The sequence below is a fragment of the Sus scrofa genome, chromosome 15 (genome assembly GCF_000003025.6).
Source record: "Sus scrofa isolate TJ Tabasco breed Duroc chromosome 15, Sscrofa11.1, whole genome shotgun sequence".
NCBI lineage: Eukaryota > Metazoa > Chordata > Mammalia > Artiodactyla > Suidae > Sus > Sus scrofa.
In genome coordinates this window covers 75,656,388-75,677,932 of record NC_010457.5, presented here as the reverse complement: position 1 = coordinate 75,677,932, position 21,545 = coordinate 75,656,388, and the positions used below count along the sequence as shown (strand labels likewise).

Sequence of the window (21,545 nt, the reverse complement as noted above, 5' to 3'; positions counted from 1 at the left end):
AGAAAATCATGTAAGTCAGATAAAAAAAATTGAGAAATTGCCTAATTTTTTCCCTCTTTCATGAATCTTCCAGCATTGTAGTCTAGGGTATAAATATTTTTATGCCAAGTTTAAAGTAAAACAAAATATAAAAATCAATGGAGTTTCAGAAAGATTTTCAGAAAGGTTCAAGTGGTTTGCTGGCTGTGAAGAAAAAAATCAGGGAGATATTAACTCAGGAGTTCCCTTGTGGCACAGGGAATTGATGATCTGGGGTCACTATAGCAGCTTAGGGCCTTGCGGTGGCGGGAACTTCCACATACTGGCGTGGCCAAGACGAAAACAAAAAAATCTTACACGTGAAATCTTAAGGTCATTACCTCTTGCTTTGCCAGCAGGTGGCACTCAGGTTTCTGGAACTGGCTAACTGGAAAAGAAAGCCATTAATTTTACTCTACAATATCATTAGTGTTTCAAAGTTTGCACCAACATCATCCATTTCTTTTCTATTTTATTTTTTTCTGCCTTCTGTATGATTCTCTGCATTACTATTGTCAGGTCTTTTCTTAGAGCTCTATTGTGTTTTTTAGTCTTCTGGGGCTACAAGATTTTTCGTTAAGGTCTTTCTCTTATGCTAAAAGAAAAAGAGATTTCTTCCACAAATTAACTTCCTCCTCACTGTATTTATGTGGCCTCAGTGAATTACTGTTTATGTTGATGCAGCTGTGAGAGGCAGTGTTTTGTGCTCTTGCCTAGCACTTCTTACCTTTGTTGTCTTCCATCTAAGCAGCTCTGGGCAACCTGCCTCCACTAAAAATATGATCAGCTGACAGTTTCATCAAACAGAGGCATAACAGTGGTAGTAGCCCTACTTTCTGCTCTCTCTAGAGTGACAAGAATAGGTTTGTGTGTTTGTTGTGCTGCTCCCTAATTGCTGAGAAATGGTCAGTGGTGTAGTGTGAAGTGAACATTGAAGGCATCTTCACCAACTCCCACTTGATTTTTACACTCTTTGTTCTATGGATTTCAAAAAGGTATCTCACATTTTAGCCCTTTTTAAGGGGCAACCTTAAAAGAATGAAGAGCAGGTGAGAATTTTTTTTTTTTTTTTTTTTTTAAAGGCAGGAGTTGGCGTTCCCATTGTGGCACGGTGGAAACAAATCTGACTAGTAACAATGAGGTTGCAGGTTCAATCCCTGGACTTGCTCAGTGGGTTAAGGATTTCACGTTGCTGTGAGCTGTGGCGTAGGTAGCAGACGCGGCTGGGATCTGGCGTTGCTGTGACTGTGATGTCAGCTGGCAGCTACAGCTCCAGTTTGACCCCTAGCCTGGGAATTTCCATGTGCCGAGGGTGCGGCCCTAAAAAAGAAAAAGAAAAAAAGAAAAAGCTAGAACAAGCTGGAATTTAAGTGCCAAGGTTCTATTTCAAGAAACAACGGGAAAATCTTTTCTAGTGAATGTAGACAGAAATATACCTTCATCTTAAAATGTATTTGGTTCTATATTCTATATATACATTTTTTTTAACAAATTCACATTGTATTGAACTACAATATGGCAGCAGATTAAAAAAAAATTATTGTGCACAGTTTAAGGGGACTCCTAACAGCACACGTTCTTGTTGGCACATGATGGAACACAGGATTCCAAGCACTTAGTAGCAGTGAGTGAAGCGGGTATCCTCGGGGAGCCGATACATTCTATATTTGTCACAGGACTTTTTTTTTTTTTTAAAGCCGTTTTAGGCCTATGCTGGAACTAATTCCACCTTTATTCAAAATATTGTATGGTATGCATCTTTTGTAACAGGAAGACAGTACTTCAAGGAGGCTCAAATATTCCTCATCCTTTTGGAATAACCTTGTTTGAAGATAATTTGTTCTTCACTGACTGGACAAAGTTTTCGGTAATGAAGGCAAACAAGTTCACAGAGACCAACCCACGAGTGTACTTCCGGTCTTCCACGAGGCCTTTCGGAGTGACTGTTTACCATGCCATCAGGCAGCCCTCTGGTACGCCCCTGAACTGTGGAAAACCCTGTTTGCTCCCGGCCTTGATAGAAAGGTTTTCTCAAAGCTCTTGAGATTTGGGTGACATTCTCAAAGACGTGGTGGGTTATCTAGAGAGTTAAACCCTCTGAATCAATTTTGCAGATCATGGGCATTCTGGAGAAATGGAGTTAAAATGCTCAATCTACAGAGATGCCTTTAATAGCTATTTATTAGCACCTGCAGTGTACCAAATCCTGTCTGAGGCTGGAGAAAACACAGCAAACAAACCAGACTAAAACACCTATTCTTTTTTTTTTTTGTCTTTTTTGTCTTTTGTCTTTTGTTGTTGTTGTTGCTGTTGCTATTTCTTGGGCCGCTCCCGCGGCATATGGAGGTTCCCAGGCTAGGGGTTGAATCGGAGCTGTAGCCACCGGCCTACGCCAGAGCCACAGCAACTCGGGATCCGAGCCGAGTCTGCAACCTACACTACAGCTCACGGCAACGCCGGATCGTTAACCCGCTGAGCAAGGGCAGGGACCGAACCCGCAACCTCATGGTTCCTAGTCGGACTCGTTAACCACTGCGCCACGACGGGAACTCCTAAAACACCTATTCTTATTCTACTGGAGAAATCTCCCAGTTCAGCCCTCTGATGTTACAATTCAGGGAGCAGAGGCCCAGAAGCAGAAATGACATGGCTAAGTAGTCATTTCAGGCAGTGTCAGAGCTATTTTTTTCCCCTTCTTCTCTTATATATTTATGACACCTGTTGTTTGGTATGCATTGGGTCTGTCATAGACCAGCTGGGTTTGGTGTCTCTCAGGCTTCTAACGTACAAAGAAAAGAAATATTTTGATTCAGGCACTGTTTAGTCTTCTGCTATTTTATAGAAGGTTTTAAGTGGACTGACTGTATCAACTGGTATGTAGCTCTTTTATGTATTTGCTCGTGCATCAAAGAAAAGAAACATTAAACTAGACTACATTGAAAGAAACCTTAATATCAATGAACAGTCATTCAGAGAAAAAGATTTCATTTTAGAACTCTAATGCTAAGTGATGAGTCTGGCTTTTGGATGGAGAAAGACTATAAAGTAATTAAATTGGTTTAAAAAAAAACAACCAACCAACCAACCAACTTGGACTGATAGATTCCCATCACTGTCCTTCAATGTAGTTATCCTAGGTAAACAAATACTTATTTGGGAGTTCCCGTCGTGGCACAGTGGTTAACAAATCCGACTAGGAACTGTGAGGTTGCAGGTTCGATCCCTGGCCTTGCTCAGTGGGTTAAGGATCCGGCATTGCCGTGAACTGTGGTGTAGGTCGCAGATGCGGCTCGGATCCCTCGTTGCTGTGGCTCTGGTGTAGGCTGGTGGCTACAGCTCCGATTAGACCCCTAGCCTGGGAGCCTTCATGTGCCGTGGAAGTGGCCCTAGAAAAGGCAAAAAGACAAAAAACAAAAACAAAACAACACAAAAAAACACAAATACTTATTTGGAAAGTATATACTGTCTCTGAAAACACTGGAAAACATGTCTTCGGAATAACTAGTTCATGAGCTACTAAATTCACATCTGTCCTTGATCAAAAATATTACCCAGTTTTATCATCTAAATTATTTCTATTATTTGCCTCAGAGTGACACATACCTGTATTTCTCCAAATTAATCTACCTGAGAAGTAAAGGGCCTATTTTGAAAAATAAGTCAAAGGCTAAGAAGACAATTTCAGAAGGAGACAGTTTTCACTATGATACCCTTGTGTACAGTAAATTTCCTGAGGGCACTCCTTGAGAGTGGTTTTTGTGGTCCTGGTTTGTGTTTCAGACTTATTTTAGGATCCTATCTGCATTTGAGTTGTAGTTTAGCTATTTAGCCATGGAAAAATCTTGAGCAAGTTCTCCAACATTTTGGAACTTTGGTTTCCTCTTCTGTAAGTTTGGGACGATAGTATTTATTTCTTAGAGGCATTGTCTTACAAAATAAGCATCTAGGCTGCTTTTTCTATTTGATGAATGGTAAAAATAACACAAATTATTTGGGGGGCAGTTATACTTTCATCACTGAGGGTAGCAGACTGAGTTCAAATCCATTTCTCCCATGGGTTTTAATGGTTTTGCATATCTCAGATAGGGATTTATTTTAACTGAGCCTTAACCATGTGCATTTTCTCCTCCAGTTAGAAATCCATGTGGAAATAACAATGGGGGCTGTGAACACATCTGTGTCCTCAGCCACAGGACAGACAATGGTGGTTTGGGTTACCGCTGCAAGTGCAAGCTTGGCTACATTCCGGGTTTGGATGACTACAGCTGCGTGGGTAAGAAATCTGATAGTCAGCGCAGGGGTATGTGCTGCTCTTGGTCTTGCTTCTTCACAGCAAATAAGCTTTTTGTAGCCCACAGGGTGTCTTCCTTGGTGGGCACCATTCCCTTTGTGGAAAGAGCTGTGTTTGAAGATGTAAATGTCTTTCCTTTGGGACATGTCCAGGCTTTGGGCTCCTCCTTCCTTTTATCCCTTTCCTGAAATCTCTGGTCTCCTTATGCTCTTGAAATTCTATAGGATTTAATTTTGAGTTCTTTTCTCTACCATGTACCTTTTCCACTTTATATACTAGCTTGAACTGTAGTGGGGAGCACTCCTATCACTTTTATTGGCCTCTCCCAGCTCACCGCTTTTGCCTAAGTTGGGCATTTTGATCCCATCTGCTTTACGGCAGTATTCCAAAGTAAACTCAGTGTTGGGGTGGCTCATTTCTTCATTTAGTTTCCACTCTTCAGTTCAGATTTTCTCTGCCTCTGTGCTCTGGATTTCATTCTTACCCTAAATGCTTCCTAAATGTGCTCCTCTTTGGTTGCTTGCATATCTACTCACAATTAAAATGGCCAGGGAGTTCCCTGGTGGTCTAGTGGTTAGGATTTGTCACTTTCATCACTGTGCCCTGGGTTTAATCCCTGGTCTGGCAACTGAGAACCCACATCAAGCCACTCAAAGCTGTGGCAAAAAACGAAAAACAAACCAAAAAACCCCCTATTGCCTAGGCCTCTGATGATGGGGAACTACACTCCTACAATATTTGTTTCTCTTATTTTCCCTTTGCCAACTCTTTTTTTTTTTTTTTTTTTCTTTTTTTGGTTGTTTCTTGGGCTGCTCCCGTGGCATATGGAGGTTCCCAGACCAGGGGTCAAATTGGAGCTGTAGCCACCGGCCTACACCAGAGCCACAGCAATGCCGGATCCTTAACCCACTGAGCAAGGCCAGGGATCAAACCTGCAACCACATGGTTCCTAGTCGGATTCGTTAACCACTGAGCCATGACGGGAACTCCTCTTTTTTTTTTTATAATGCCTTTGACAAATTCTTACTCCCTAGATGCTTCTGCTTCTAGCGTAGTATGTAAATACTCTTATTTTAACTCAGATAGATGTTAACTTTGTAGATAATCCAAGATTCAAATAAAAATCACCCTCATTAAAAAAATGTGTTTGTAACTATTAAATCAACATTGTATTGTGTAATAATTTTTCTTTTAAACTCCTTTGGTAATTTTTATCTTTGTCTTGGGTTGCCTCCTTCATCTTCTTCTTTTTGATTTCTGGGCATATTATCACTGTCTCCATTTTTGATTTTACACATCACTCCTTCTTTCCTATTTCCTCCATTCCTCCCCTCACCCTCCTTTACTTCTTTCTAAGTAATTTACCTAGTTGCTAGGATTCTTGGTATAGGTCTTTACATAAAAGTTAATCTAACTCTAGTATTTTATGGAATTATGATGCAGTTAAATTCAGTATATGGGAGTTCCCACTGTGGCTCAGTGGTAAAGAACCTGACTAGTATCCATGAGGATGCAGGTTCGATCCCTGGTCTCGCTCAGTGGGTTGAGGATCTGGCATTGGTGAGAGTTGTGGTATAGGCAGTTCCCTAGCCTGGGAACAGCAGCTCAGGTCTCTGAAGGTTTGATCCCTGGCCTAGGAACTTTTGCATGCCACATGCTTGGCCAAAAAAAAAAAAAAAAAATCCAGCATAAGGATACCATATTTTCTGTAAATAAATCAAATAAATCTTGGGGACAGATTTCTCAGGGAGAATTAAGACTGTCATGCTTGGATCGCCTTCCTAACTGCTTGTATATTTTCTTCCCTTCTTCCCATTTTTTCCAACTAAGTCTTCTATAGATTTATTTTTTAATGTTTATTTTAAAATTACATTTCAGAATTATAAAATGTTCTTTATGGGTATGTAAAAAGTTACTCTGGAATTTGGAGAGGGCAAAAACCATGGCTAACTGTGTCCTTCTTTCTACAGCTACTAAGCAGTTCCTGTTCTTTTCAACTGACGTGGCTGTTCGCGGCATCCCGCTCACCCCCTCCAACCAGAAAGATGTCATCCTTCCAGTGACAGGAAGTCCTTCTGTCTTTGTTGGGATTGATTTCGATGCCAAGGAGAATGCTATCTTTTTTTCAGATACATCAAAAGACATGATTTTTAGACAAAAGATCAATGGCACAGGTGAGAATGGGTTTTAAAGGTGGTTTTTTTTTTTTTTTTTTTTTTTGGGTATATTTTATGCATTCTGTTTTTTTAGTCAGATTCGTTAATCACCGAGCCATGACGGGACCTCCAACAACAAGACAAATGTTATTCTCCTCTATGTGAATGGAAAAGACTTATAGCCTTGAGAATGAACTATCCTATATATTTCAGGCTGTAGGCAACATTCCTTTACAAAAGCTGCAGAGCCAGCATGACTAAGCACGGAGGGGCAACAGAGCACAGAGGTTAGAGTTAAAGGAATAGCTTCAATATAATAAATTTAGGTTTTTTTATTCTCTGTTTTAGACATTTATTTTAAACATCTATTTCCTTGATGTAGATACCCCCCTGCATTCTCCCTGAAAAGCTAGATGCTAAGTTAAGTAGTATTTGGTGGTGATGTTTCTTGAACAAATTTTTCTTTTTTTTCTTGAGTTAACAATTGCTCCATCTTCTGCATACTTTTGCACCATCTATGTCTTTAGGTGCCATCTACATAGTAATTATAAATACATGTAGGGAGTCTTATTCCTGATGTTTCTTCCCCTAGCCTGGGGAATGAGGAAAAGGTCAGGGAAGGGTTCTTGCAGGAGATGATAAAAGTTCCATCCAGGAGTTCCTGCTGTGGCCCAATGAAATCAGAGGTGTCTCTGGAGCACTGGGATGCAGGTTCCACCCCCAACCCCACACAGTGAGTCAAGGATCTACTGTTGCAGCAGTGGCCTGATCTGATCCCTGGCCTAGGAAATCCATATGCCCTGGGGCAGCCAAAAAAAAAAAAAAAAAGTTTCCATCCAAGTTGTCTCTCTGGGATTAAGACCCATAAGGCCAAATACCTTTGAGATGTCTCATGTAGATATTCCACAAGCACCTCAGCACTCATATGTCTGCATGTTTGCCTTTAATCCACCTCTCCAGACCTCCTGCCTTTAGGGAAAGAGCATGACCCCTCACTTCCTCCTGCCACTCCCATAGCCCCCAAATCTCATGCTCATCCAAACTTCCCCCTTCCTTTTAGCCTCCATCATTGATTTATTAACTTCCAGCCACACTCCTGAAATTGTCTATCTCTCTCCCTCACACTGCCAAGTGTTTGCTTTCCTAGAGCCCCTCATTCATCCCTTCCCTTGGGAAACCTCTCCATACCTGCACCTTACTAAGCTCCATACCATCCTGTTCATACCCCCATCATAGCACCCATTACCCTTTTATTTTTTCCCTCTTGGTATATAATTGCCTCCCCCTACCTGTCCCACTTCATTATAGATATCCTGAAGACAGTTTACATATTTCTTTCAACATGCTTCACTTTTCTATGACTTGGTTTGCTCATACGCAAAATAGGAAGGATGATAATAATTTCTGCTGGGAGTTCCCGTTGTGGGTCAGTGGTTAATGAATCGACTAGGAACCATGAGGTTGCCGGTTCGGTCCCTGGCCTTGCTCAGTGGGTTAAGGATCCGGCATTGCCGTGAGCTGTGGTGTAGGTTGCAGACGCGGCTCGGATCCCGCATTGCTGTGGCCCTGGCGTAGGCCGGAGTCTACAGCTCCTATATGACCCCTAGCCTAGGAATCACCATATGCCGCAGGAGTGGCCCTAGAAAAGGCAAAAGGACAGAAAAAAAAAAAATAATAATTTCTGCTGTTGCTCTGTTGTGAGCATGGATGCGCTCATGTAAATAACTGGGCGAGTTCCAAGATCATGTTAAGTGCTCAGTATAAGCTATCATTATTTATACTATTAGCAATATTATGTTTCCTAAATGTCTACTGTGGTGTCTAGCACATAGAGGACTTTCTTCTTACAATTTGCTAAATATGAATGCAAAAAACCCTAGGATTGTTTTTCTTCATTCAGAAGAAAGAATTGTGATTGTTTACTTTGATTCACATTTTCTTTAATTTAAAAAAAAAAAAGAAGGGAAAGGCGTAAAAAAAGCCACAAAGAAGAAAGTGGTCTTCTTTTCTCCTGTGTCTAGTTTTGATTTCCTTTCTGGTTGTTGGTTTTTCCGAACTTGGCAACTGTGTGGCTATGAGAACCTGTTGATGAGAAGGTTTGGCCCGAATACCTTGCAGACACTCCCAGTTGTACCTGGCGGTGTCAGCTTATCATTACTGTCTGTGGGTGATGGTTGTGAGTATGTGAACTCAGGTATTTCTTCTTCAGATTTTCTGCATTGAGAAATTTTTTTTCTGGAGGCTTGAACAGGGAGTAAATCCAGGCCGTGCCACTCCTGGTCCTATTTATCAGATTCAAACTTTGGGGAATGGATAGGTTTTAGCTTTATCTCATGTTGTTGCTTTGCAGTTATTTTACTTTTTAAAATAATTCCACATTATTGAAATATTCTCACAAAATCCAAATGGGCTGTATTCATTATGCTTACTTTAAACCATGTCCATATTTTAATTTACAGGAAGAGAAATTATCACAGCTAACAGGGTGCCAAGTGTTGAAAGTTTAAGTTTTGACTGGATTTCGAGGAACCTCTATTGGACAGATGCTTCTTATAGAAGTGTCACTGTCATGAGGCTAGCTGATAAATCAAGACGCACAATAGTCCAGAATTTAAATAACCCACGATCAATTGTAGTTCATCCTATTGCTGGGTAAGTGTGTTTATGTTTCCCTAAGAGCTTGAAAACTGTGTCTTGAACAGTCATTGCAGAGTGATTTGGCAAATTCAGTAAATATAAGATTGAATAATATGTATTGAAATCACCTTAAATCATATCCCTTCAGCAAATGCTAAAGTGATCACTTTATCTCTTTCCAAAAGCTTTCTCCTAAATTTTGGCTTTCCCAGTCTTCACTGAAGTATGATTTTTTTCAGAGTTGCAGAGGACTGAATATATGAACAGATTCAGTGGAGAAGGAAGGAATAAATAGTAGTATTATCAAGAAAAGGTCAAATTCTTTCCTTGCTTTAATGTTTTGATATAAAGCTTACCAAAACTTGCACAGTCATTCAGTAGTTTTCACAATAAAAAACCTTTCAGCCCACAAAGTTTCATGTTTAACCATTTTATGAAAGACAGAACAGTTCTTACTATGTCTTTTATTTTTTTTATTTTTTATCTTTTATGGACACATTTTTTTATGGTATATGGAAGTTCTGGGCTGTGGCAGTGCTGGATCCTTTAACCTAATGTGCTGGGCCAGGGATTGAACCCATATCTCAGCATCCACCTGAGCTGCTGCAGTTGGGTTCTTAACCCACTGTGCCACAGGGGGAACACCTACACTATGCCTTTTAGTTCTAATGTATGTCTGAGCTAGTATAATTTTAAATAATTTTAAAAAGATGACTGGTAATTCACTAAAGCCTGATTGAGGGTACATAGTAAGCATCTTACTCAGCATACAATTTCATCTAATCCAAAAGCTAGTTTGTGAGTGAGGTATGTCCAATACCTGTTTTGGAGATAAGCTGAGGCTCAGAGAGATAAAATAACTTGCCTAAGGACCCACACTATTAAGCAACAGTTACTATGCGAATTCCTATCTGACTGCAAAACCTCTGTGCCTAATATATTTTAAAATTGATGATATTATTGATAAGAAATTTTATTGGCCAAAAGAGGGTTAAACTGTTGATAAAAAGAACTTATCTTAGGCTAGCTTATCTTAGGTTTTGAAAAGCCATTAAATTTCTTTCCTAATGAATCCTTCATTTAAAACAATAAGAAGACATTTCATAAAGTTATTACCCTTGGAAAAGATGAACTTTAGTTCTTAACACTCATATGAGAGAGACAAGCTTTTTTTCCTACACTACACTTATCTTTTTGCCATGCAGAGTAAAAAAAGCACCAATATCTTGGGTTGGATTGTTTGAGTTGATTTGGATGCATTTTTCATCAGGGATGAAATGCTTTCCTGCAAATTTAATTCCTTGTGATGGTGACGAGTGACCTAGTAGATTCTGAATGTTTAATCCAGAAAGAGAGAGATTCAAATGTGTTTTCTCGCTCATAAGTTTATTATTTTATTTCAATAACATGGAGTGTTTAAAATTTAACCTGAATTGCATCTTTTGTGACAATAGTTTTAAGTCCTCAAGTCCAGCACAGTGGTTCTCTGCTCTGGATGCCCATTTTCATTTGTATTTTCTATATGTTTTTCTATATAAATCCAATAGAAATGAAGTTAGTTGCAGCAAGTCCCTGGAGAACCTGCGTTCGTGCTAAATCTAAGTCTAGTTGGTCTCTCCTTTTCTAGGTATATATTCTTCACCGATTGGTTCCGTCCTGCTAAAATTCTGAGAGCATGGAGTGATGGATCTCATATGTTGCCTATAGTAAACACTACTCTTGGATGGCCCAATGGGCTGGCCATTGATTGGGGGTAAGTAGGATCATCCCAAATTGTTGAGTTCTCCCTTTCTACGGAAGACATATACCAACTTGGCCAGCTTCTGCTGGGATGAAAACAAATGTGGAAGTTCTTGCTGTGTGGCTCAGTGGGTGGAAGGATCTGGCATTGCTGCAGCTGCAAGTCAGTCCCTCACCTGGGAACTCTCATATGCTGTGGGTATGACTGAAAATGCATTAATGAATATTGTGAGGATGTTGCTAGAGGGGGGCAGAATGATAGAAGCTTGTGAAAGGTCAGTGTGGAGGAGGCAAGCCTCAAATCTTACTAAAAGTAGAATAGGGAGAGAATTCTGTGGTGGTCTTGTGGTTAGGACTTGGCACTTTCACTGCTATGGCCTGGAGATCAAGCTGCTGCTTACTGCAGCCAAAAAACAAAACAAAACAAAACAAAACAAAAAAAACAAAAGAAAGAAAAGAACGATAGAGCAGGGACTTGTACAGATCATGTGTAATTTTTACAGAGGCCAACTTGAGGGTAGGAAGTCTTTGGTGTCAACAAATATATATTTGCCTTTATGTACCGTGGGAGAATTTTTGAAGTACAACAAATTTTAAGAAATTGATCTATCAAGGAATATAGGAAAAGGTACCAGGGTAAACAAGCTTACAGACGTGAAATAAAAAGCGGTTTATAAGAGAGAAAAAAGGAAGAACATGTTTAATCCTTAAACATAGGTTACTACCAATATTTGTTCTAACTTGCTGATTTAATAGGGAGAAAAATAAAATCTCTAACACAAAGATAACATTTCAAGTTTTCCAAGATAATTGAAAATCACTTCATGAAAGTTGCTTTACCTTTCTGGGGAGCGTAAAACTACTACACTTTTCTTAGTAAATGTGTCAACTGTTTTTGAATGCCCTTAGTGTAAAGCGTGCTTTGCTAGTTTCTGGATAATTGATAACCAAGTATTTTATTATTTCAGTTCTTCCCGATTGTATTGGGTTGATGCCTTTTTGGATAAAATTGAGCATACTACCTTTGATGGTTTAGATAGAAGAGCCCTGAACCATTTACAACAGATGACACATCCATTTGGACTTACCGTTTTTGGAGGTATGTTCGAAGCAGAAAAAGTGTATCTTATTTATACTGTGCAAATTGTATAAAACTCTTTCTCATTTGGCAATCTCACAATTCCAGAAAAGATGGTCACTTTAGAATATAAGACATTGAAATGTTTGAGACATTTTTAGATAATATTGACAATTTACATGGGTATAGCACTTGGTATATTACACTTTATGTAGTTTCACTCTGTTATATAAACATCACATGAAGAAATAGTAAATTACTAACTTCTTTCTTTTCATAAATAAAACAGTAAGAGCTGTTCGTAGTAATTATTGCAGCATTTCATCGATCTCTGATGTTTGCAAGAACCTCTTCAGAATCCTTGTTGGACAACTATTACCCATAGTTATCAACTGGGTAATTAATATTATATTTATTATGTAGAAATGTTAGCATATGGCTTATGAAGGATTAAAAAAATGTAGTCTTTTCATCAACCTTTTCAAATAATATAAGGCTACTAGTAAAGATCGCTGGGAATACGGAATTCTGGGAAACTACAGCAACAATGATCACACCAGTGTATCTGTTTTCTTTCTTGCCAGTCCTCTCTTGTGAGTGTAGGTGTGCTGTGCTATTGTTTGAGTTGCTGGGAGTAAGAATCTGGCTTGGTACCGGGTGTTTGGTTAGTCTAGAAAACAGACTGTGAATGTGAATGATTATATAGCTTGTGCCAGGCCAAAAGGGTGAGGAGAAACTAAAATCTGCCCTGGTTCTGTTTGACAAACCATATTTAGTCTTGTCAGAGAGATGCTATTTTGCGATTCACTAGAGGGCCTATGTATATCCTCGTTGTGTCCCTGGTTGAAACTTTCTGATCTGAATAATTAGCATGGTGCTTAAAAAAAAAACCAAACACTAAAAAAAACATAAACAAAAAAGCAATCAACCACACAACAACAAAAAAACTAAACACGGACTATACTTCAAAGACTTTCTCACACATATATAGTGTAGAATGAATAGCGAATAAATATATTGCAGAGTCCACCCTGCTGTCTGATTTATCTGTGGAGGAGTGCATGGTATTTAAAAATATTTTAAAAATGCTCTTGATTTTTGATGAATCAATTATGAATAGTCATTCCTCTACCAAGTGCATTCTTTCCCTTTTTACCAATGATGTCAGACATAGCTTATTTGCTGTGACATAGGAACATTTTAAGAATGTTAAAATTTCTGTACTTTTTGTTGGACTGTTTCAGGCTGGAATAAAAATGCAGTTTCAGTTTTCATCAGTATGTAAAAAATTTTGAGTTGTACCCATGCAAATAACACAACATTCCAATATTAATAATAATAATAATAATAATAATAATTCTTCCAACACTGCACTTCTTTGAGAAATTATTTCTGGAAAGTTCTTTTAACACCAAGAGAATGTTTTTAATGAAAGGCAAGATCTGACTGACTGCCTACCACACAGGACTCAAAGGTTTATTGAACTACTCATCTTATTGAATATAGTGGGATATCTTCCCGAGTGGTAGGACTGAAATCGACAGTCTAGATTACTGAGTCTAATGACTAACTCATTGATTAGACCATAGATAAAGGTTTATTGATAAAACTTGTGATATTTTAGTCATTTTCTGGATATTGGAATTTTTAGTTAGGGACTACTAAACTAGAATCTCGTATTGCCTCTATATCCTATTTTCAGCTTCGTAGAACATTACTGTGTTTTAGATGTAGGAACACTTCTGTGGGTAGTTAGTATTTATTTATTTTTGAAGTATAGTTTTACAATTTCAGGTGTACAGCAAAGTGATTCATATATATATATATATGAGTGTGTACCCATATAGGTTATTATCCCTTTTAGGTTATTACAACCTACTGAGTCTAGTTCCCTGTACTATACAATAGTTCCTTGTTTATCTGTTTTGTATATGGTGGTAGGTATATGTTAACTCTTAATTTATCTCTTCCTCTCTGCCCTGTGAGTAATTTTATTCTATTTTATTTTATTTTTCTGTTAGTTCCATGTTTTATTTTTTTTTTTGTTTTTTATTTTATTTTTTATTTTCCCACTGTACAGCAAGGGGATCAAGTTATCCTTACATGTATACATTACAATTACATTTTTTTCCCCATCCTTTGTTCTGTTGCAACATGAGTATCTAGACAAAGTTCTCAATGCTATTCAGAGTAATTTTAATGATTGCCAAACATACACTGAAATTTCCTTTTTGGACTAGATCTGTACTTTTCCTTCTCAATAGCTTGTTATGAAACTTTTCTTTTCTTTCTTTCTTTCTTTTTTTTTTTTTAACATATGGAAGTTCTCTGGCTAGGAGTCTCATCAAAGCTCCAGCTACCAGCCTATATGCCTTAAGCACAGCAACAGCATACCTACGCCACAGCCGCAGCAAGTTGGGATCTGAGCTGCATCTGTGACCTACATCATAGCTCATGGAGATGCTGGATCCTTAACCCACTGAACGAGGCATGGGATTGAACCCCCATCCTCATGGTTCCTAGTTGATTCCTTTCTTCTGTGCCATGACGGGAACTCCATGAAAATTTTTTTTTTTTAATGTTCTCATTAAGACCTGGGATACGGAGTTCCTGCTGTGGCTTAGCAGGTTAAGGACTAGATGTTTTCCCAGTGAGGATGTGGGTTTGGTCCCTGGCCTTTCTCAGTGGTTTAAATATTTGGCATTGCCACAAGATGTGGCATAGGTCAAAGATGCGGCTCAGATCTGGTGTTGCTATGGCTGTGGTTTAGGCCGGCAGCTGCAGTTCTGATTTGACCCCTAGCGTGGGAACTTCCACAAGCCCTGGGTATGGCAGTAAAGGAAAAAAAAAAAAAAAAAAAAAAAAAAGACATGGGAGATAAAACTTTGACCTGGAAGAGAGCTTAGAAATAATTCAATCTATTTCCTTAATTTTACTAGAAAATGAGTCCCCGCACAGTAAACGTATTTGTGCTTTAGCTGAGATAAGAATGTAGTCTTTTGAAGCTTCATCAAATACTCTATGAAAGAATCCTGAGATTTATTTTTATTTTTACCCATGCAAGCCCTAATTGCTATTAGATGCCATAGCACTATTTCATACATTCTTGCCTGAACCTGAACTGCAGTATTATTAAAAATACAGGCTTCTTGGAGTTCCCATTGTGGCTCAGTAGGTTACAAACCTGACTAGTATCCGCGAGGACATGGGGTCAATCCCTGGCCTTGCTCAGTGGATTAAGGATCCTGTGTTGCTGTGAGAATATGTATATGTAAAGTATATATATATATAAGCATAGAGTCATTTCTAAAGAGTCACAAGTCGTGGAAAATGATTACGGAAGAATCTTCACACTTTTGGAAGAAGCATTATAAACATACTTCCTTTACCCAAGTGATCTGTAAGTCAGCTGTGATGAAAATACTCATCACTTTGTTTCTTCTTAGAATATGTATATTTTACTGACTGGAGACAGCGGTCTATTGTGCGAGTCAGGAAAACAGATGGAGGAGAGATGACAATTCTCCGAAATGGCGTCGGTAATGTGATGCGTGTGAAAATATTTGAAACCAGCATCCAGGTCGGTGAGTGATATTGCCACGTCCTTTTATTTGGGTGTATTTAATATGGCGGTTCCTTTTCCCTTGAAGTATTTATTAGTTAATATAGCTCTTGATAGTTTACCCAGATAGGTTAAAAGACTTTGAGACTCTTTTCAGCTCTAACTTTCACTCTTTTCAGCTCTTTTCTGTATTTAAATTGAATGCACTATTTAACATGTTGATTTCCAAGAGGAAGCGACTTTTCTTTCATATTGGGTCTGAAAAATGTTCTCTCCCATTTGTTTTCCCTCACAAACCAAACCTGTGATCAACTAAAGGAAATGTGCTTCACTCATTATCTCGGGGCACTGTTTTTTCAGGGTCTAACGCCTGTAATCGACCCACCAATCCGAATGGAGACTGCAGCCACTTCTGCTTCCCGGTGCCCAACTTACAGCGGGTCTGTGGTTGCCCCTATGGAATGCGGCTGGCTTCCAATCGCTTGAACTGTGTGAATGACTCATCCCGTGAGCCACCCATGGAGCAGTGTGGCGCCCTCTCCTTCCCCTGTAACAACGGCAGATGTGTACCCCTTCACTACCGCTGTGACGGAGTTGATGACTGTCATGATAACAGTGACGAGGTTCAGTGTGGTGCATTTAGTAAGTGGCTTATACCCTGGAGAGCCTCCGGAGATGAAAAGAACAGAGATAGATGGGCCTTTAAAAGAAAAATAGGCTTGGGTTTTCTCTACAGGAAAAAATAGCTCCTCCTTCAGATTTTTAATGTGGACTCCAACAGCTTTTAGGAAGCTAGACAAAAAAACAGTATTCATAGGCAATGTTACAGATGATTTCTAGCATTGATTTGGACTAGCTTCAATAAAATTTCTTTTTGATATTGGCTGTATGGACCAAGGCAGGGTCACTGCATCTTGGCAGTCTCCTCAAATAGGCAAATCAAAATGAACTGGATTTAATCTTTAATCTGGGAGAGAATATCACAGTGCTTGCCATAATCATTTTTGGAAATCTCATATTCTATATTCCTCTCTTCCCACCAACACCCAACCCCTGCCCCTTTTGTGTAAAATGAATTATGGGTGAAATGGTGGTTGTAACCTTTATATTCTCTCAACAGTAATCCAGTTTGTAATAAATGCTGTTGCAGAAGACAAAAAGATAGAGGACAGATGAAATCTCAGAAATTTCTATCAAGGAGACATGAATAGAAAGAAGAGTGACATTTGAAAATAAAAGTGTTCACTTGTACATTTTTTGAAATTTTTTTGTTTTATCAATTTTTAAAAGTGGATATTTTCACATGAACGTTATATGAAAGTTGCAATTTTCAATTGAGCTCTGTGATTGGAGTGTAGCTGAGTGTAGCTTAGAGATAAAGGATGGGCCTTAGAATCACACCCACTAGAGCTTTAGTCTTGGGCAGGTTCCTAAGCCTCTTAAAGCCTCAGTTTCGGAGTTCCCGTCGTGGCGCAGTGGTTAACGAATCCTACTAGGAACCGTGAAGTTTCGGGTTCAATCCCTGGCCTTGCTCAGTGGGTTAAGGATCCAGCGTTGCCGTGAGCTGTGGTGTAGGTCACAGACGTGGCTCGGATCCCTCGTTTCTGTGGCTCTGGTGTAGGCTGGTGGCTACAGCTCTGATTTGATCCCTAGTCTGGGAACCTCCATATGCCGCAGGAGCGGCTCAAGAAAAGGCAAAAAGACAAAATAAATAAATAAATAAATTAAAAAAGCCTCAGTTTCCTTATCTGTAGAATGCAGATAATTGTATGTACCTCACAGTTACTCTCTAACAGGAGTAAGAGAGGAAAAAAAGATGTAAATACTTAAAAGTGCCTGGCATATGATAACTGCCAAATAAATGTCGCTAGTGATGATGATGATTGGCACATTTTGTATAATGCTCCCATTGAAAAGGGAGGATTGGGCTTTTTGCAAGGCAAGATCTCATTTAAAAGGCCGTAAAAGCACATGTTCTTCAGGACCAATTTGTTTCTTTCGCAGATACTTCCTGTGCACCTTCAGCATTTGCATGTGGCCACGGGGGAGGAGAGTGTATTCCCTCATACTGGCGCTGTGACAACCACAATGACTGTGTGGATGGCAGTGATGAGCAGAACTGTTCCTCCCAAGCGCAAACTTCCTGTCGTGCAGACTACTTCACCTGTGATAATCACATGTGTATCCCAAAGAACTGGCTGTGCGACACAGATAATGACTGTGGGGATGGATCTGATGAAAAGAGATGCGGTAAGTTTTGAACTGATTTCTCTGCATTGGTCAGCCTAATAAATAGATTTGCCCAATTGATAGACCTTGTGCACTTTCCTCTAAGGCTCACATAAATTTCATTGTATCTTAACCACTTCTATGCCATCTGGCAATCCTTGTATCAATAGGCTGTAGAAGCAAAGACTTGGAAAGTCTTCCTGATTATTTTCTATGGAAGCAAAAGAAGGACTGTCTCTGATGTTTAACATCCAGATAAAAACTGGAAAAAAAAAAAAAACCTTCAACTAATTATTCAGATATTTACAACAAGTTTTCTTTCCAAATCATATAAACACATCTAGACATTTGACAAAAAGGCAAAAAGTCGATAAAATAAAGAGGCACAGAACCTCTAAACTTCATTAATCTTACCCATCTGCTTTTCATCTTTGCCAGTTCTGATTTCCTTTAGGTTGTTGTTTGTTTTCATATCTGAGATAATAGTTGCCGTGGAGCAAAGTCCTCTGGACTAAGTTCTGTCTTGGTTGTGTGTTTAGGCAAAGCCATTTTCCTTCGGGAGGAGATGAGCTTTATGACCTCTTCGAGCTTTCCTGTTCTGTGAGACTGTATTTAATACCATTTCATATTGTGAGTGGGGAAGGCAGCACATCTGACCCTAAGGCTGTAACTCTTCATCCATCTAGGACCCTGGTGTTTAGAATTGTTCTGCCTAGATTTTGGATTAAATCCAGTTGCCACGATCTCTCTCTACATGGTTGTGTCTAGGTTTTGGGATCATTCGGACCATGCTGCCTTGCTGGGCTCCATTGCTTAGCTTTGGTGTATGGTCTTGGCATCTGGGAACACACATACAGATGAGATAATATGTATTTGCTTAGCATTTTACAGTTTGGCTCTGGTACACATTGAACAAGAAATAAACTGTTACTTGGTTTTGTTTTCCGATGACGTTAGATCTTGGAGAGACCTGCTCACCTACTCAATTTCATTGCCCTAATCATCGATGTATTGACCTAGCTTTTGTCTGTGATGGGGATAAGGACTGTGCTGATGGGTCTGATGAGAGTGCTTGTGGTAAGTACCTTGCTTTATTTTTCAGATTTTTATTACAGTAATCTATTGAGGTATAGCTGATTTACCATAGTATATGTTTCAGGTATACAACATAGTGGTTGACAATTTAAGATTATACTATTTGTGAATATTGGCTATACTCCCTATGTTGTGGAATATATCCTTGCAACTTGTCCCTATCTTGCCCTTCTCCCCATGCTCTCCCCACTGATAACCACTAGTTTGTTTTTTATATCTCTGAGTCAGCTTCTTTTTGTTGTTTTCACTATTTTGTTTTATTTTTTTAGATTCTACAATAAGTGATATTTATTCAGTATTTGTTTTGCTCTTCCTGACTTATTTCATTAACTAATATCCTCCAAGTCCTCCAAAGGGCAACACTTTAGTCCTTTTTATGACTGAGTAATATTCTTTATCCATTGGTGGATGTTTAGGTTACTTAGATATCTGGGCTTTTTATTTTTATTTATGATTTTTAGAAAAAATGTTTAGTCAGGAGTTCCCGTCGTGGCGCAGTGGTTAACGAATCTGACTAGGAACCATGAGGTTGCGGGTTCGATCCCTGCCCTTGCTCAGTGGGTTAACGATCCGGCGTTGCCGTGAGCTGTGGTGTAGGTTGCAGACGCGGCTCGGATCCCGCGTTGCTGGGGCTCTGGCGTAGGCCGGTGGCTACAGCTCCGATTCAACCCCTAGCCTGGGAACCTCCATATGCCGCGGGAGCGGCCCAAGAAATAACAACAACAACAACAAAAAAAAAAAAGACAAAAAAAAAGACAAAAAAAAAAAAAAAAAAAAGAAAAAATGTTTAGTCATTTTTCTTCTTGAGCTAATTTCTAATACTTTTCTCTCTCATTTTTTAGTAATTAATTGCACTGATTCTCAATTCAAATGTGTCGGAAGCAACAAATGTATTAGCAACACATATAGATGTGATGGTGTTTCTGACTGCAGTGACCACTCTGATGAGATAGATTGTCGTAAGTACCATCTTCCCAGCATGTTTCAGATGACGAGATCGTTTCATGTTTATCACCATTGAGATTACCACACATTATCTCTGACTCAGACTCAGGAAAGCAGCCTGAACTACAAAGCATTATCAAAGGAATGCAGACCTGAGCATGCAATTGATTCAGTGTTACCAAATAGTGACTTAGAATTTGTGAATCAAGTGGTTATAATTGCAGGCACTTTCAAATTGTCTCTTTAGTAGGTTAAATATTTCTTAGATATTATTTATTTATTTATGTGGCATGTGGAAGTTCTGGGCCAGGGATTGAACCCCTGACTCAGTAGTGACAATGCCAGGTCCCTCACCTGTTGAACCACTGGGGAACTCAAGATATTTTTGTTCAGAGAAATTATTTCAGAGGATTCAAGGAGAACTTGGAAGAATATAAATCTGATGGACCTATAATCTCCACAAGTTGTAGACTTAATAATAGAAAAGATTTATTTTTGTCTTTTTAGGGCCACATCTGCAGCATATGGAGGTTTCCAAGCTAGGGGTTGAATTGGAGCTATAGCTGCTGGCCTGCACCACAGCCATAGCAATGCCAGATCCGAGCCATGTCTGTGACCTACACCACAGTTCATGGCAACGTGGGATCCTTAACCCACTGAGCAAGGCCAGGCATCGAACCCGAGTCCTGTGGATAGTAGTTGGGTTTGTTAACTGCTGAGCCACAAAGGGAACTTGGGCAAGATTTAAAAAAAAATTTTTTATTAAAGTGTAGTTGACTTACAATGTTAACTTCTGCTGTACAGCAGAGTGACCCAGTCACACATGTATAGATATTCCTTTATTATATTATTTTCCGTTGTGGTCTATCCCAAGAGACTGGATATACTTCCCTGTGCTATTCTGGATCCCACTGCTTATCTATTCTAAATGGAATAGTTTGCATCTACCAACCGCAAACTTCCCCTCCATCCCAATCCCCCCTCTCCCCCGTGGCAACCACAAGTCTGTTCTCCATGTCCAGACAGGATTTTTTATTGCCCAATTTTTGTATTAAATGAGGCAGTGTGGTCATTTGTTTGACTATTTTGGACCAGAAAAAAGTAGGTTTCTATCAATTCTCCTTCCCAGTCAGAAAAGAAGTGCTTTTCTTTAATCCTCGGATAAAAAGAAAAGTTAAGTGGAGTTCCCGTCGTGGCTCAGCGGAAGCTAATATGACTCGCATCCACGAGGACGCACGTTCAGTCCCTGGCCTTGCTCAGTGGGTTAAGGATCCGGCATTGCTGCGAGCTGTGGTGTAGGTCACAGATGCAGCTCCCATCTGGCGTTGCTGTGGCTCTGGCATAGGCCAGCAGCTGTAGTTCTGATTGGATCCCTAGCCTGGGAACCTCCGTATGCCACAGGTGCAGCCCTAAAAAGACCAAAAAGAAAAAAAAAAAAGTGCTGACCTACTTTATAGGTGACAGAAATTCTTAATCACTGAATTTCCTGTTTCCTGTTGAAAATCTGGAATTCTTCTGCGGTGATCTGAGGTTAAAGTGCCAGTTGCCCCGACTTGCTATTGCCTTTTGGGGTACTTGGGAGGGAGTTTGGGTCTACTCTTACCTTTCTCTCAAGGATTGCCCCATGAATAACAGAAAGTTTGCAAAGAGTTAGGGATTTACAGTCATCTTTTGTTTCCTTAATGTATGCTGGTTTCATTAGATAGAATTCATTTGAGGGAAAATTATAACCTCCAAATATATGGTATTAAAACCATGACTTCCGAGCCACCGTAACTCCTTAAGCCCTACTAA

The 21,545-nt window shown here is 39.4% G+C and overlaps 1 protein-coding gene across 1 annotated transcript in view; it reads left to right on the top strand.

The window, feature by feature from the left end:
• LRP2 (LDL receptor related protein 2) overlaps positions 1-21,545 on the top strand; it is a 189,306-nt gene that overhangs the window by 76,672 nt on the left and 91,089 nt on the right. The window contains 11 exon segments of the mRNA XM_021076311.1: positions 1,789-1,991; positions 4,151-4,291; positions 6,280-6,483; positions 8,925-9,117; positions 10,730-10,855; positions 11,811-11,941; positions 15,367-15,504; positions 15,843-16,124; positions 17,487-17,732; positions 18,669-18,788; positions 19,649-19,765. Of these exon segments, the coding sequence (XP_020931970.1) occupies positions 1,789-1,991; positions 4,151-4,291; positions 6,280-6,483; positions 8,925-9,117; positions 10,730-10,855; positions 11,811-11,941; positions 15,367-15,504; positions 15,843-16,124; positions 17,487-17,732; positions 18,669-18,788; positions 19,649-19,765 (1,901 nt within the window).